Raw genomic sequence first — 16,318 nt, 5'->3', positions numbered from 1 at the left:
AGATGATTTCTTCTCTAATGAGCAAGAGGGGCCCTACCCGTGACGATTCGGTATCCTGCCTGCACCTTATCAAGAACGAGACAGTCTGGCCTTCAGCGAGACTTAAAGAACTAAATGCGAGGTCAGAGCCGACAGCAGCAGCGGCGGAGGGAAACAATGGTGCTGCAAAGGCCCAAGGGGATTGGAGGGAAGGCGGGGGGAGGGGAGCCCAGCAGACGCAGGACGCCTGCGAGAAAGCCACGCCGAGGGCGCCGCGGGACTAGTCGGGGCGGGGCGGGCTGCACTGCGCATGCCCAACCGGGCCCAGGTGCCGCGGCCACGGAAGCCCAGCCACCTAGAGACGCCGCGCCGCTGGGGTGCCGCTGCGCGTGCGCAGACGGGCCGGCGCAGGAATCTTCATCTTTGCCGCCTTCGCCACCGCCTTCCCTGGATTTGAGTCTCGTGCTTTTTTGGTTCGCTCACCTTCGGGTTCGCGCCCGCCTCGCGCCCCGGGACAGCGAATCTGGGGAAGGGGTTGGAGGGTGCTGTTGATCGCCGTCTTTAAGTTGTGCGCGGGGGCCGCCATGTCGGCCGGCGAGGTCGAGCGCCTAGTGTCGGAGCTGAGCGGCGGCACCGGAGGGGATGAGGAGGAAGAGTGGCTGTATGGCGGTACGGAACTTCCTGTCCCTGTCTCTCTCCCGGGTCTCTCGGGCCTCCCCTCTCGGCCGGCAAACGGCCGGCGTCCCGGTCTCTCGCGCCGCCGCCGTGAGCCTCGCTCGGATCCCGTCGGGCCTCCCTAGGCCGAGCGCGGCGTGCGCGCCCCCGGCCCCCTCCGCGCAGCCCTGGTCCGGCTTCCCCTCCGCCCCTCCCGCGGTCGTGGAGGACTGGGGGCCCGGGCCCAGCTCGGCTGCGGGCCCCGCTCGTCTTCCTCTTCCCCGGCTTCCAGGCCGCTTCGCCTCCGCGCCCTTTATTCTTGATTTTCCCATGGATTTGGAGATGTGTTTGGTGCATCTCTTCTTGCCCCGTGGCCACAGGGTGCCCTTCCTGTCCTTTGCTTTCAGAAACAGTCATTCTGTAATAATAGCTAAATAAAGTTAATGCTGTGAAACTAACGTCTTGTTTCTTGATGGTCAGTTTGTATGGAATGCACCTGCAAGGGTACCTCCTTGTCTGAAAGTCGTGCTTTAAAATTATTAATTAAGAGACAGGAAAAAAAGAGATGGAATGAATACATTATGGCCCATAAAGAAAACCCTGATTGTCTCCAGTGTGAAGGTGAAGTTTTTGTTTTATAAGAGACTACTTTTTAACCCATATCATAGAAGTACCTCATGACCCTTGGGTTTATAATTTCCGGTGTCATGTATTTTTTCTAATCAAAATAATGCTGCTTGTAATTTTTGAAGGGCACTTATTTAACATCTAGTTTTAAACTTTCATTAAGTCATATTCCTTCTTGTCTGTTGGTGACTCCAGATTTGAAACTTAGTATTTGTTCCTTGACTAAAACGTAAATTCCCTATTGTTTTAGAAGAGTGTATTAAATCTGCATGTTGGGCACCATGCAGCTCCTCAGTGACAACTTTGGATAAACTTGTAAAAAAAAGTTCATTATCTTTGGTTGAGAGATTTAACATTAATATTCTGAAATGTGAATGTGTGGAATTTCATTTATGGAGATCTGGAAATCTTCAGTACCTCTTAAGCTTAGTTTTATAGCAGTAAAGTCTGATTTTTTTTTTTTTTTCCATAAAAGACATATCTTGTTTAGTAATTATAAGGTGATCTAACTTTGGATATGCTTATAGGCCCATGGGACGTGCATGTGCACAGTGATTTGGCAAAGGACCTAGGTTAGTGCTTGTGATGATCCCTTCAGATTTTCATAATACTGCTTTCTTTAAGCTTGGTTTATTTATTCATTTTATTTATTTCATTTGGTAGACGAAAACGAAGTTGAAAGGCCTGAAGAAGAAAATGCCAGGTTAGTGAAATTTCTTGCTGATGCTTGTACAGATTGTGTGCCAAAGTGATTCTGTAAACAAATTGTCAAGGTTGTTATGATCATTGACTTGACTACAACATTTTGACTGAAGGTTGGAGGATATTCAAGACCTACTATTATACTGCAAGACCTAGTCCTATACTAATTCCATCTTATTTGCTAGTAGCTTACAGGATAGTTTTTTAAGTTAGGATTTGACTACTTTTGACTTAAGTAACTTTTAAGTGAGCTTAATAGGGGTGTATACAGCATAATCTCTGCACTACTGAGGAAAATACCATAAATTTAAATAAGGAAACCATGAAAATTATTGCTTTACTTTTTAAAAATTTTCAGTGCTTTATTTAAATGCAATATAGAATTAACTAATTTTTGGAAAGGTTGATTTCCTTTGTTAAGTTATCAAAAAGGTAGAGATAACCTTTGTAGAATATATATGGGAAATGAGAAATTTACTTTAAATTTCAGAGCAACTCAGACATACAGGGTACATGGGTATGCTAACTTTACTCTGACCAGATACCTTAGTATTCTAAATAAAGGAGAGAATGGTTTTAAAAAGAGCACTTAAGGAATATTTGGGTTTTAAAAAGGGAGGAAATAACTATACCCAGTAGGATGACTATAAACAAAAAGATAAAGTGTTGGTGAGGATGTGAAGAAATAGGAATAATCATTGTTCCTTATTGGAATACCTCTGGTGAGATTGTAAAATGGTAGTTACTTTGACAGTCTAATGGTTTCCTCAGTGAAACAACAAATTACCGAAGGATCTAGCATTTCCACTCAGAAGTGAAAATATACATCCACACAAAAACATGCATGTGAGTGTTCTTAATTCTTCCATTGTAGTCAAAAATTGGACTATAGTGTACCCATATAATGAAATACTATTTGGTGCAGCAAAAAGAAATGAACTATTGATATGTGTTATAACAGAAGAATATCATTTGTATGAAACATTATGCTAATTGTAAAAAAAAAAGCCACTCAGGACAACATGTTACATGTTTCCTTTCGTATACCTTCAGAATTAGCAGATCCAGAGACGGGAAGATTAATGGTTGTATGCTGGAGGAAACTGGAGAGCAACTGCTGATACATAGAATATTTCCTTTGGGGGTCCATGCACATGTTGTAGAATTAGATAGTTACGGTGGTTGCACTGTGAATAAAATGTTAAAAATTTATATAATTGTATCCTTTAAGTGGATAAATGTGAATTACATCTCAATAAAGCTGCATAAAAAAAAATGGATAAACAAGTGAGAAGTGGAAGTGGAAATAGGAAGAGCAGAAATTAGGTTTTTCCTCACCCAAATATACCCCTATATTATTTATTTCATTAATTTGTTCTGTGAAATTTAATCATTTAGTTTTAAAATTTATGTATTCAGCTCAATTTCAAACCCTATTTTTAACCACAAAGTTGGGATTAATGTATAGTTATGAAAGTGATTAAATATTTAATTGGTTAAGAAATTTGTTGATTATTGGGTATAGAGCTGTAATCAAATATAATCTTTATACCATTGGTTTTTGTTAGTTCTTAGCTATAATTCTCAAAATTTGCTTTCTTATTAAACTTTAATTCTCTAGTATACAGCTTGTTAACATTTATTGAAAGAATCCTACTTAATCTTAGTGTCACTGTCATAAGTTATTCATATTCCTTGTTAAATAAAACTTCATTTGGAGAACTATTGCATTTATTTCAACCTGTTGGGGATGGAATCTGACCATTTTAATGGTGATAGAGAATTGAAACTTCTAAAAAGAGTAGTTCTATTGAGGAAAGAAGTTCTGCCAAAACTAGTGTCTACCTTGGTACATCCTTGCATTGCTCTACCTAGGTCTCTGCTATTGCAGTTTGCCCCTGCTTCTTTGTGACCAGTTCACTGCTGAAGCCTCTGTCCTTAAACTATTGCTTTACACTGTCTCTGGTTCTGTCAGTGTTTAATCTATCCAAGTTTTAACTGAATTTAGTATACTGTTTTGTGATCCTGTGCATGTGCGCACACACATACGTACACCAGGAAAAAAAGTAAAATTTATATCTGGCTATTTAGACATTTATTTAAGCAGGAAGTGGATATATTAATGAATTGTAATAGAAATTTATTTTTACTTTTTTGTGGTACCAAGGATTGAACCCAGGCCCCTGCACATACTTAGGAAACATTCTATCACTGACCCATATCCCCAGTGCCCTGAAATTTGTCTTCTTGAGTTAAGCATTAGAAGGAGGAAAATGTAACAGTTTTCAGTTTCTATTCTTTGCTTTGCTTTAGTAAGGGATAGTGTTCTAAAATGCCACTGTAAAGGTTAAATTGACTTATAGAAGCTGCTTGAGAAAAACCAAGTTTAGATGAGCTAGCCCAAATGTAATGAAAAGAACTAAACTGTGTCAACATTCTAAGCTTTTCTTAGAAATGTTACTAATTTTTTTCTGGGATTTGGGCCAAACCATTTCATTGCTTTATGCTTCAGTTTTCCTATCTATGAAGTGAAGTACTGGGTAATTCTCACTGTTGAAATCATGATTATTAAAAATATAAGAAACCAATTACATTATAGTACTAAAAGTGTTATTTGTTGATTAATGGCCATCTTGAGTCTTTTGACAAATGTGTTTGATTGTTACATTGTATATAGTTTTTGTTGTGAAATGACTTTAATATCACATTGGAGGATTGTCTTACATGAAGATTAATTTTTAAAATTTTACTTTTTTTTTTAATATAACAAAAGAGATATCCAAGATTGATGAAATAGGTAACCAAGCAGAAGTATATTATGTTAATTGAATACTAAGATAGTGCTATATCACAAATCTGAATTTCATGGGCACGAAGGAAAAGGAGAAATCGTTAAATAGCTCTTGGCAGTTATGATAGTACCTTGCACATGAAATATGCTTTAAAGATTTATGATAAAAGAAGTTGATTAAGTGTGCTGCATATTTTCGAATGTTAAAACTTGAATCTATCCCATCATCAGATGGTAAGTCGTTAACAAATTAGGGAGGCATTTCCATTCTCCTACTTCAGTTTTTCTTCACTTTGGTGGTTGTGATGCAGGGATTAAACCCAGGATTTTATGCTTGCTACCACTAAACTACACCCCAGCCCTTTAATTAATTGCTAAGTGCTTGTTTTATGCAAGGTATTAGGAATAATCAGGAATAAGACAGGCAGAGTTTACCATCCTTATTCTTATCATCCGTTGGAGACATTGATTTGGAAAAATTTATCAAGCGTAGTGTAAAAATATTAGTGTAGCTGGGTGTGGTAGCGCACACCTATAACCCCAGCATCTCGGGAGACTGAGGCAGAAGAAAGCGAGTTCAAAGCCAGCCTCAGCAAAAGTGAGGTGCTAAGTCGGTGAGACCCTGGCTCTAAATAAAATACAAACCACGGCTGGGGATGTAGCTCAGTGGTTGAGTGTCCCTGAGTTCAATCCCTGGTCCTCTTCCCCCCCAAAGAAAAAATTAGTATAATCTGTCTGTACTTGAAGTATCTCATGTGTACCTATTTTGTCTGTAGTGCTAATCCTCCATCGGGAATTGAAGATGAAGCTGCTGAAAATGGCGTACCAAAACCGGTAACATAATTCAGTTACTCTCCTGTTTAAAACTTTTATCAATAACTTCACAATTGACTTAAAAATAAGGCCAACATTTAACATAATGTGCAGTATCCTGTGTGATTTGGCCTCTCCTTACATCTCCTACTTCATCTGGTACCATCAGGAGCACATGTAGGAGTTAATGAGGGGGAGAATAAATAGTGGGAAGAGACTTCAGAGGAAATATAACATGCAGAAAGGTTTGATGGCTGTTGCTTTCAAAGAACTGAATAGTCATAGACCAACTGAACAGATTGTAGTTTGATTTTATTTTATTTTTTAAATTAGCTTATTTTTTTTTTTTTTGGCAGTGCTGGGGATTTGAACTCAGGGCCTCACACATGCTAGGTATGCACTTCACCACTGAGTCACATGCCCAGCCACATAGTTTTGATTTTCAAAGCAAACATTGAGTCTCACAACCTAAGTTTAACTATTATGGGTTTTTAGCAATTCTTTTTTTTTTTTTTCCATAGAGGTGATAGACCCTGACTTCATGCCTTGAAATTGGAATATTTTGCTTGGGTGATATGCTTATTTACTGTTATGTAACGATGTACATAATAACCTTTTAGAGCCATAGTAAAATCTTCATAAATGAGCCCACTTTAACTCAGAGAGGTTTAAGGATTCTCAGGCAAGAACTCTTCTAGGTATAAATGAATGCCAAGAGTAATCCACTGTTCCTTAACTATTTGGTACTTTTTAAGTTTGACACTGAATCTTAAAAAATTGTTTTCCTTTTATTCATATTTTTGTCAATAATGCTCTTTTTAAAAATAATTTTGTGGATCTCTTATATTGCCTTAGATCCTTTTATAAGAAGGGCAGTCATAAATAGTAAAACAAAACAAAAAAATGAGGTGTTATTTACCAAGAGAAGGTGATGCTGAAAAAAAGACATTGGGTAGAACATCAAAGTTATTTATGAATGAATCGAAATATAGGTAGCAGCTCTATGAGCTTGTAACTTTTTTCTCTAAAACTATATCTCAAAACAAGATGGTTTTATTTTTAGTCATTAAAAAACAAATAATAAAATAGAAAAATTTTGAAATAGCTTATTCAATGTGTTTTATTTTTTGTGTTGGTTATAGAAAGTGACTGAGACTGAAGATGATAGTGATAGTGACAGTGATGATGACGAGGATGATGTTCATGTCACCATAGGGGATATTAAAACAGGAGCACCACAGTATGGGTAAGTTATTTTAATTAGCTAATATTTATGTGAAAGCTGAATAGCTAAGATACTGTGATCATATCAAATTGTCAGTGGTTGATTTCATTGTTTTACATTTTCTATCTTAATGTAATATGAAAGAATACCTGTTACAATTTTACTCTGCAGATATTTCTTTCCTAAAGATACAGTTAATTAGTTAAATGGAAGAAGTAGTTTTGATTCATGCACTTAAAGTATTTTCATAAAACAGTTGAATGCTATGAATATTTTGGTTAGAATTGGAAATCCTTAAATTGTAATTTGCCTCTAATTCTTTTATTTTATTACTTATCCAAATCTTAATTTAGTTTTAAATTTTTGTCTAGTAAAAACAATATTAAATGTATTTCTTTTTGTTCTTCAGAATTATTTTTCAAATTATCCATTAGGCCAGTGCGTTGGTGTCAAGTTTTATACTTCATAAACTGGACCAAGTAAATGTTTATGATTCATTGAGCACATAGAAATCTGAAAGGGCTGAAAGGGAATGCTTTAAAGTATAGATTGAGATTTAGTTGTGGTGGTAGAATTAAAGTCACTTTTTTTGTTTTTCATATTGGTTGTATATTATGATTACTAAACCTTGTGCATTGGATGCATAAAATAACCTCATTAATTTTACTGTAGTTTATTAAACAGGGTTATCTGGAATCCATCAATATATCTATGTACTTCTTACTACTCCATTTCTTCAGTAGAGCCATTTTCTACAAAATTATTAATTTCAGGAATCTTGGATGTTGAAATTCAGTAATTGTCATAGTCAGCTTTGCATTATGATCATGGGTACCCATTTGGTTTAAAAATCTTAGCAACTTTTTAGCAAACAGGGTAGAGAAAGAGGCTCAATCACTTATATTGGTGAAAACTCTTAATGTGCTCTTCATTCCAACTTGGGAAGGTAAATAATTACTTTTGGATTGTAATACAATACTAGTAGGTCTTCCAGTAGGCTTTTACCATTTGCGTTGTGATAATCATTGCATATGTAAGCAGATTTTGTTATGTTGACTTATTTGTATTTTTAAGTTTCAGGGAATTTAAAGCAAATGGCAATTTTTAAAATTTGATCAGTTTCTTTTTAGTAGGAATTGCATGCAAATGTTAAATGTACGTGTATTTTCATAGTACTTTATCTGAACTTTATTTATTACAGCACTTTTTAGTTTCATGAATTAATAGTTATGCTTGTATATGTTCATCACTTTTAGACTCTCAACTCATTTAGAGTAGAAATTATGGTCTATGGATTTTCCTTTTCCTCACATTGCCTTACATATAGTAAGTATTCAGTAGATGTTTATCAAATAAATTGACAACTGTAGATTTTTTTTCCCCCTGCAACATTTGATGATGAAAATTTTAAAATATTCAAAAACCTGAAGGGAGGAATTGACCTTTGTATACTCACCCATCACAAAGATTGTATCATCTGCACTTTGCAATGTTTACATTAACTCGTGTGTGTCTGCCCTTACCTTTATCTGTTTGTTAGTCCATCTATTTTAATGCATTTCAAAACTAATTTACAGGCCTTTTTGAAGAATGTAGTTTGCTTAATTTCAGTATCTGGAGATACTATAAATTGAAAGTTAAACCAGTTTAGTATTGTCTCTTGAACACAAATTGCCCTTTAAATTTGCTTCTGAAAATTCTGTGCACAAAGTATTATTTTCTCACTGACTTTGTTTCAGTTTTCAAGGGAAATATCTCCAGATGCTAAAATGGAACAAAGTAGAAAGTACAAAAATAGCATTTTTTTTAAAATATAAAAGCAACCAACCTTCTATAAAGACATAGCATTTTTTAAGGTAACATGTTTTTGTTACAAGTTCATTTTACACATAAAGTTTAAATCTCAAAAGTAGAATAATTTATCTTACTTGGGGAAGTAGTTTGTTAGCTATCTCTGAGTCATCTATTCATTTATTCAGTAAACTTTTTAAAGACATAATTTGGCATTGTATAAAGGAGCATAGAAAGTGTGCCTACATTAAACCATCAGTGGTTGATTGCATTGTTTTTACATATTCTATCTTAGTCATTATACAAAAAACTCTTGTTAAAGTTTCACCATGAAAATTTTTCTTTCCTAAAGATAAGGTTAACTATTTAGGTATAGTTACAAGGAAACAACAATTTTTGATTTCTGAACTTCTTAACTGGTGATGGAAATACAGAAGTTAGTAGGTTTTTTTTTTTTTTTTTTTTTTTTTTTTTAAGAAGTAGGGAGGAAGTCAGTAAGTAAGCAAATACTTTCAGTGCAATATGATGCTAAAATAGAAGCACATAACAATGATTTGAAAGCTTCGAGAGTTGCTGAAAGCCCACAGGTGTTGAAGAGATGATCCTAGATGTAACATTTGAACTTACTTGAGTGATTCTTGATAAGAATCAGAATTAATCAAGAATTAGAGGGCACTGCTAATAAAATAGACATAGTAGAAGCATAACTTAGAGGAACTACATGATTGGAAGATAAGGTTAAGGAAAGGGATGGTTGAAACAGCTTATGGAAGGAATTAGGATACCTTACCCTTAGGAAGCCTGTAAAGGTTTTTAGGCAGGACACAGATTATGTGAAAAGATAAATCTGAGTAGCAGTAGTTGGAATGGATTTGATAAGAACTTCGCTAATATACTCATATCTGTCCAGGTGAGATGATAACTTTTAATTAAGCCAGCGGCAGTAGTATAGAGATGAATAGGAAAACAAAGTATATTTGAGTGAGTACTAAAGTAACATGGTTTATTGGTTGGTTGTGAATAAAGAAGAGACTATTGACTCAGTGACTTAAAGGTTTTTAGAGTAGTTAATTAAGGGTATATGGGAGGAGCAGGTTGAAATACTTCCATTTTACATTTATTTTAAAGTTTCTTGAGAAAATGCAAGCCCATTAGATCCAGCATTTGGTGTAGCCTGAGACTTGTGGGAGAAGGGACATGTGTAGATTATTTAAGTGCAGTTTTCCATATAGCTAAGCTTCTCTGCACACAATGACTAAAAGGCTTGGTGGCTTAATAAAGAAAAGTGATGTTTTAAGAGGCAGAATAAGGAATGGAGTTGCTGAGTAAGAAACAAAGAAGTTCATTTATTGAACACTTGCGGTTAAGCCATTTATAAATGTTTATCCTGTAGCAAACCTATTAGAGGACAGTTTAAAGATAATCCTTGATATTTGTGCACTAGTCTTTCAAACTAGAACTTGTATTCATCATACTGTGTATATATATGGTCATGGTCATAAATATTCATATATATACACACACATCATATGTATTCCTAAGAAGCCTTTACTGTGTTGAACTTAGGTTGTTGAAATGTAAGCATCATGAAAACTGAAACCATGTTTGTCTAGCTCCTCCTTTTCCCTCCTTAACTTAAAAACATATTGGACTTATTTTCATGCTCAGTAGACATTTTTTAAATGAATTGATCAGTCTAAGAAAATTAAACATTGCTAGTTGGTAATGATAATATTGCTTGAGAGTAACAATTTAATTTGGGCTACTTTATGCTTTATGCGCTTATCCCAGTGGAACTATAATTGTTTGATACAATTATTTGTATATTTTATTGCATTTGTACTTTTTTTAAAGTAAAAAAACAAAAATGACAATGGTAATCTAATTGAACCTAAGTTCCATAAATTGAATAAATTGGAGACAAAAGATACAGGTAGTTATTAGGCAGATAAAAAGCAATGAATCATCCAGTCTACTTGGCTCACCAAGAAAACTTTGAACTTAACCTTAAAGTTAATTTTAACCTATAAAATTTATAAAAGATTTATGGGGGCTAAGTGACTTGGACAAAATTATATAACTAGTAGTTGACAAAACTTGTATTTGAACACGGGTTAGTCCGACTTGTTTTTATTAAAAAAGTGCTGTTCAATAATTTTTTGAAATGTATGTATTCATATAACCACAGCCTAGATCAACATATGAAATGTTACAAGTATGCCAGAAATTTTCTCCTTGTACCATTTCAATCGTTAACCATATACCACCAACAGATACTTCTGCTTTTACCCCAGACTTATTTTTTGGTACCAGGGAGTGAACTCAAGGGTTCTTAACCACTGAGCCACACCCCCAGCCCTTCTTATTTATTTTTTGGGGATGGTGTACCAGAGATTGATCTCGGGGGCACTCGACCACTGAGCCACATCACCAGCCCTATTTTGTATTTTATGTAGAGATAGGGTCTCACTGAGTTGCTTAGTGCCTCACTTTTGCTGAGGCTGACTTTGAATTCAGGATCCTCCTTTAATCCTCCTGTCTCAGCCTCCTGAGCCTCTGGCATTATAGGCATGTGCCACCATGCCTGGCCATTTTAAAATTTCATAGAAATGCATTTTTTAAAAAATATTTTTTAGTTGTCAATGGTCCTTTATTTATATGTGGTGCCGAGAATCAAACCCCCTGCCTCACACATTCCAGGCAAGCACTCTACAACTGAGCCACAACCTCAACCCAAATGCATTCTTTTTTATGAACAAAATTCATGGGCATTTGAAAGAGGTTTTGTCAGTAGCATAAAATATGGGAAGCACTAAAGACCACTGGGTTTAGGAACAAGGTGGAAAAATATCAGTCTAGCAGGATTGCTGTATGTTGAATAAGTAGGAGGCAAGAGAATAAAACAAAGACATATAAACTATTCTTTCTTCCCAGCCAAATTTCTGGTAAAGTTTGCAACAATGGGATGTTGACTTAGTGTTAGGGAAACTTTAGAGAGGGAAACAAATCAAATTTGTACAACATATTTGTCTTTATCTTTTGTTAAGCAGGTGACAGAATTTTTATATTAGTGTGGAGTGTTTTCTAAAACGTGTGAGTCAGTTTCAGTCTATTTACTATGTGGGTACATAACATTAAATATTTTATTGGTTTGTGTACTTTGTTTCTCAGTATAATTTTTATTTATTTATTTATTTTTTAGGAGTTATGGTACAGCACCTGTAAATCTTAATATCAAGACAGGGGGAAGAGTTTATGGAACTACAGGTAAAATTTTTATTTGCAGTTGCATCAATAGGAAAATAAGGCTCATATCTTGAATAGATCATAAGTAGATTGTAATAGCTCTCTTTTTAAAACAAAAATTTTTCTTTAGTTGTCAGTGGATCTTTTATTTTACTTATATGTGGTGCTGAGAATTGAACCCAGGGCCTCAGAGGCAAGTGCTGTGCCACTGAGTCACAACTCCAGCCACTGTAATAGTTCTTTTAATGAACAGTGTTTAACTATGTATCACAGACATTTGCAAACTTTTTCTGTAAAGGGCCAGATAGCAAACATTTTAGGCTGTTCTAACTATATAGTTTTCATTTATTTTTTCTTTGATTTATTTTACAGGCTTTAGCAAAAGTAAAACTTTTCTTCACTCCTAGGCTATTCAAAAGCAGTGATTTCAAAATGGACATTTATGTTATGTTACTTCCTATTGGTGTAGTAATCCCTTATTTATAAGTAATATGTCCCTAATCTTTCCATTTAATTAATTGTATAGTTACACCATAGAGCTTGAGGTCCTCTACTTTTATTTATGATGAACATTATTCTAATGTTTGTTTGGGACCTTCACCAGTTTTTTTGTGCCAAGAGTACAAAAAGGTGTCAGTGTTTTCTCTTGGTCTGTGGTATCTCCCACCTTCTTGGTAATGTAGTTCCTTTACCATTTTGTCTTTCTGTGAAATAGGAACAAAGGTCAAAGGGGTAGACCTTGATGCACCTGGAAGCATTAATGGAGTTCCACTCTTGGAGGTAGATTTGGATTCTTTTGAAGATAAACCATGGCGGAAACCTGGTAAGATTATTGTGGATTATATAAATTTCAAAAAATTTATAGTTTAATGTTATCAGAAATGTATTTTTGAGCATCAACTTAGGTCATTTTTTTTGTCTTAAGCGAATGATGAATAATAAGGACTTGTATTATTAAATCTTCCTGTGGTCCTGAATAACTAGGTGTTGACTTGCATAATTATTATAGTGCTATTTCTAAAGGAAATAATTTTGATCAAAATGTTCTGTAGTTCTTGTTTTGAGTAATTTTGAGAACTAGTATAATTAGAAGGGGTGGTACTTTTATGTTTTAGTAGTTCATTGTATTTTTGATGCTGTATATAGCATTTAAATATTTGCATACTAAAAGTCCATATTGTCTTTAGGTGCTGATCTTTCTGATTACTTTAATTATGGGTTCAATGAAGATACTTGGAAAGCTTACTGTGAAAAACAAAAGAGGATACGAATGGGACTTGAAGTTATACCAGTTACTTCTACTACAAATAAAATTACGGTAATTAGTAAATATTCCAGAATATGCCTGCCTGTTTTTACTGGCCCACTTTTACTCCCCAAATAAGTCACATTTTCCCTATAAAGGTGGTTAAATGTTACATGATAGTTTAAAATTTTCATTCTTTTCACTGTTTGTTTTTTTCTCTTCCTTTTCAGAGTTTCTTAATAATGATTATTTTATGTTCTTAGTTTCAAGTCACAAACAAGCCACAGCTAGTTTGTCTTTATATGGCCTATCAATTAAAACTTGTGTGGTATCTTAATGGGGAATATGTTATTTAACTTAGGCCGAAGACTGTACTATGGAAGTTACACCAGGTGCAGAGATCCAAGATGGCAGATTCAATCTTTTTAAGGTGAATTTTAGTAAATTATCCTTGGTTGCTCTCATTTTTTGTTCTTGAGTCTGCTCCATACCACTACTGAAGAGTCAGATTTAAAGTAGAAATAGCTATCTTTTTTCCCAAACCTTCAGCTTCCTGGTGACTTACAAATTTGCTGATTGTTTTATCTCCACTTTTGCAAGCATGTGAATTTTTAGCCTATTATACTAACAAATGCCGAGTTAAACTATTCTTTGCTATATGTTGTGGTTTTATTTTGAGTATAGCACATTTATTTGTAGGAGATAAAAGTTGATGGTTACAGTTTAAGCTGTCATTGTAGCTTATGCTCTAATTTTTATCAGCAGAATTGAAAGCTTATTTTTTCTAATTTTCTTTAAAAAAAAAAAAGGTAAGAATGGTGGTATGTTTTCTATATGTATGACACTGAAATCAGTGTAATGTCTCTTGTACATCAAAATGTTTTCAAGAATTTTACACATTTTCTGAGAGTCTCTAAGACCCCACAGTAAGAAGGGATAAAGCCATTGCTTTGATTTTTAAAATTAACACTTACAAGGAGTAGGTTTATGTGAGGAACTTGAAGGTTGATTACCACTTTAGGTATCAAGTCTGACTTCTGGCTTCTCCATGCCATGGTATGATCATACACCCAGTTTAAAAGTTAATATATTTTCATACTTGAAATTTGGTTGGGTAGTCTTCTCTTTCTTTCCCTTAATATTTGATTCTTACTTTGAGTGACAGTGGGGTGAAGATTGGGAGTGACTTTTAGACTGGGAAAAATACTCATGGAACTTTTGTGGTCTGCATATGTGGAACTCTGCCCCTTTTGGGACTGTAGCCCTGTCCACTAAAATACTGCCTTATGCAATACATGTGCTATACCCGCAGATAGCCGCTCTGCTGGACACAGTTCTGTATAGAGAATTAAATTTTAAATTTACATCCTACTATGGGTAAGTATTTAGTTCTTGTTCTGTTGTAAATATATTGAAAGTACTTGATAAGGTCTTCCATATTTTAAAGGGTCAACAGGTTCTTTTTGGTGACATTGTCTACTTAGGCATTGAGTATTTTGTTGTACTTGATTATGATGATGAGATAGAAAAGTTGTCTTAACTCATTTGTTTGCAGTGGTGTTTTTTTTCTTCTAACAGAAATGAGACTTGTTATAAACTCAGCTTCTGTGTACATTTTCATTTTCTTTTACAGTAAGTAGACTTTTAAAAACAGTAAAAACTCAGGGGTTGGCTCTTACGGATGGTAACCTGCTGTTATATTTTTAACAGGATATGTTTGTGTTTATGATTATGTTTTTTTTTTTTTTTTTTTTTTTTAATTCCGAATAGTGTGTTTTCTTTAAGTTGGTTTTTGATGTTATTTTTGGCTTCTGACTTGGACTTTTCTCAGATGTTTATTGATTGTTGGCCATTCACTTCAGAGTGGGCTACTAAAAGTTGATTGAAAGTTCCTATAGGATTAAGCTTTTTTCACATTAGTATCTTTAGGTTGTTTGCTTTTTCCCCCTTCTTTTTGTGGTAATAAGATTTTTTAAAGAAGGCATTCCAGTATTGTGCCTAGAGGGTATATGCCTGGCTGATTCAAATCTTGTGGGAGCTGCAGTTTTCAGTTTCTGAACCTTTTGGGTTCTGCCATATCTGATCAGTATGTCTTTGCTTTCCTCTTAGCAACTCAGGATTCAGCTTTCTGTTCTGCTCAGTTAGTTACTATTTCCCTCATCTGTTTTCAAAGTCTTAAATGTCATTGCTCTCCCAAATTTTTTGTTCTTGTGAATTGAAACAATATTGTGATCATTTATGACTTTGCCCTTTTCCTTTATTCACCCTAACCTTATTTGGTAAATGTTTTGCTAGGTTATTAAAATTTTTTGATAGTTATAATTTTGAATAGTCATATAATCTAGCATTTAAGTATACCACTATTTTCTTAAATATTCTAAAATTTTTAAGTATACCACTATTTTCTTAAATTTTGTTATAAATATTGTTCACATTAAACTTTTATAAATGCTGCTGTGACGGACTGAAGAAAAATTCAAAAAACAATTCCCAAACTTTTGGTACTTGGGTAGCATCATTTGACTGAATATTTAACTTTTCTAGTTAATAGATTTTAATTGTTTTGTTTATATTTCAAGATCTGGTATGGATTTGTTTTTAGAATACAGTCATAGTGAATTTTAAACTCTTAGGTCGTATGAAGTAATAATTTCATTATGTTCTGGTTAGACATGTTTTGAGTCTGTAATCCTGAGTGGTGGGTCTGAAGATTAATAAGTGGATAATGGTAATTCAGTTTGATGAGAAAGTTTGCTAGAATGTGAGGATTTTCAGAATTGTATCATATGATGAGTATATTATGAAGAAATTACGGATAAAAGTTAGGAAGCACAAGAAATTTTTATGTTTTAAAAAATCTGCCCTGCCTGATGTCCTATCTTTCCTGCCTATTATAATTTTTTTTTTTCTGTGCTGCCCTCCATTTTTCTCTCTTACACCCTCTCCTGCCTCTTTTCTCAGTCTTTTCTCAATGGGGTCATAGTAGACATAGGTGCCATTGTCTTGTAGTTTATCTGTCTTCATGGGAAAAATAATAATACCAAAGATTATATACAGTTGTGTGTGCGCATGTGATGCGTGTGCTTGAATTGAACTCAGGGAACTCTACCACTGAACTACATCCCCGGTGCCCCTCCTCCTTTTTTTTTTTTTTTTTTTTTTTTCAGTTTTGAGCCCAGGTCTGAGTAAGTTGCTCAGGCTGGTCTTGAACTTGTGATCTCCTGCCTCAGCCTCTGGAGTCACC

General features: G+C 34.9%; 1 protein-coding gene and 1 pseudogene across 24 annotated transcripts in view; one reads left to right on the top strand and one right to left on the bottom strand.

The window, feature by feature from the left end:
• LOC306669896 (DGAT1/2-independent enzyme synthesizing storage lipids-like) overlaps positions 1 to 16,318 on the bottom strand; it is a 497,646-nt pseudogene that overhangs the window by 247,157 nt on the left and 234,171 nt on the right. The gene's annotated exons all lie outside the window — the stretch shown is intronic.
• Positions 301 to 16,318, top strand: part of FIP1L1 (factor interacting with PAPOLA and CPSF1) — a 67,579-nt gene continuing 51,561 nt past the window's right edge. For 2 of the 23 annotated variants that reach the window (XM_079154071.1, XM_079154049.1), the window contains exons 1-9: positions 305 to 648; positions 1,788 to 1,832; positions 1,924 to 1,963; positions 5,530 to 5,587; positions 6,709 to 6,812; positions 11,785 to 11,849; positions 12,544 to 12,651; positions 13,016 to 13,146; positions 13,436 to 13,504. In XM_079154071.1, coding sequence (XP_079010197.1) covers positions 564 to 648; positions 1,788 to 1,832; positions 1,924 to 1,963; positions 5,530 to 5,587; positions 6,709 to 6,812; positions 11,785 to 11,849; positions 12,544 to 12,651; positions 13,016 to 13,146; positions 13,436 to 13,504 — 705 coding nt within the window. In that variant the 5' untranslated portion in view covers positions 305 to 563. Of the gene's footprint in view, positions 649 to 1,787; positions 1,833 to 1,923; positions 1,964 to 5,529; positions 5,588 to 6,708; positions 6,813 to 11,784; positions 11,850 to 12,543; positions 12,652 to 13,015; positions 13,147 to 13,435; positions 13,505 to 16,318 lie in introns of all 23 variants that reach the window. The other 21 variants (XM_079154051.1, XM_079154065.1, XM_079154054.1 and 18 more) reach the window with 17 other exon arrangements.

Source organism: Sciurus vulgaris, assembly GCF_902686455.1.
Source record: "Sciurus vulgaris genome assembly, chromosome: 9".
NCBI classification, from domain to species: Eukaryota; Metazoa; Chordata; class Mammalia; order Rodentia; family Sciuridae; genus Sciurus; species Sciurus vulgaris.
This window is presented reverse-complemented; position numbering and strand designations above follow the sequence as displayed.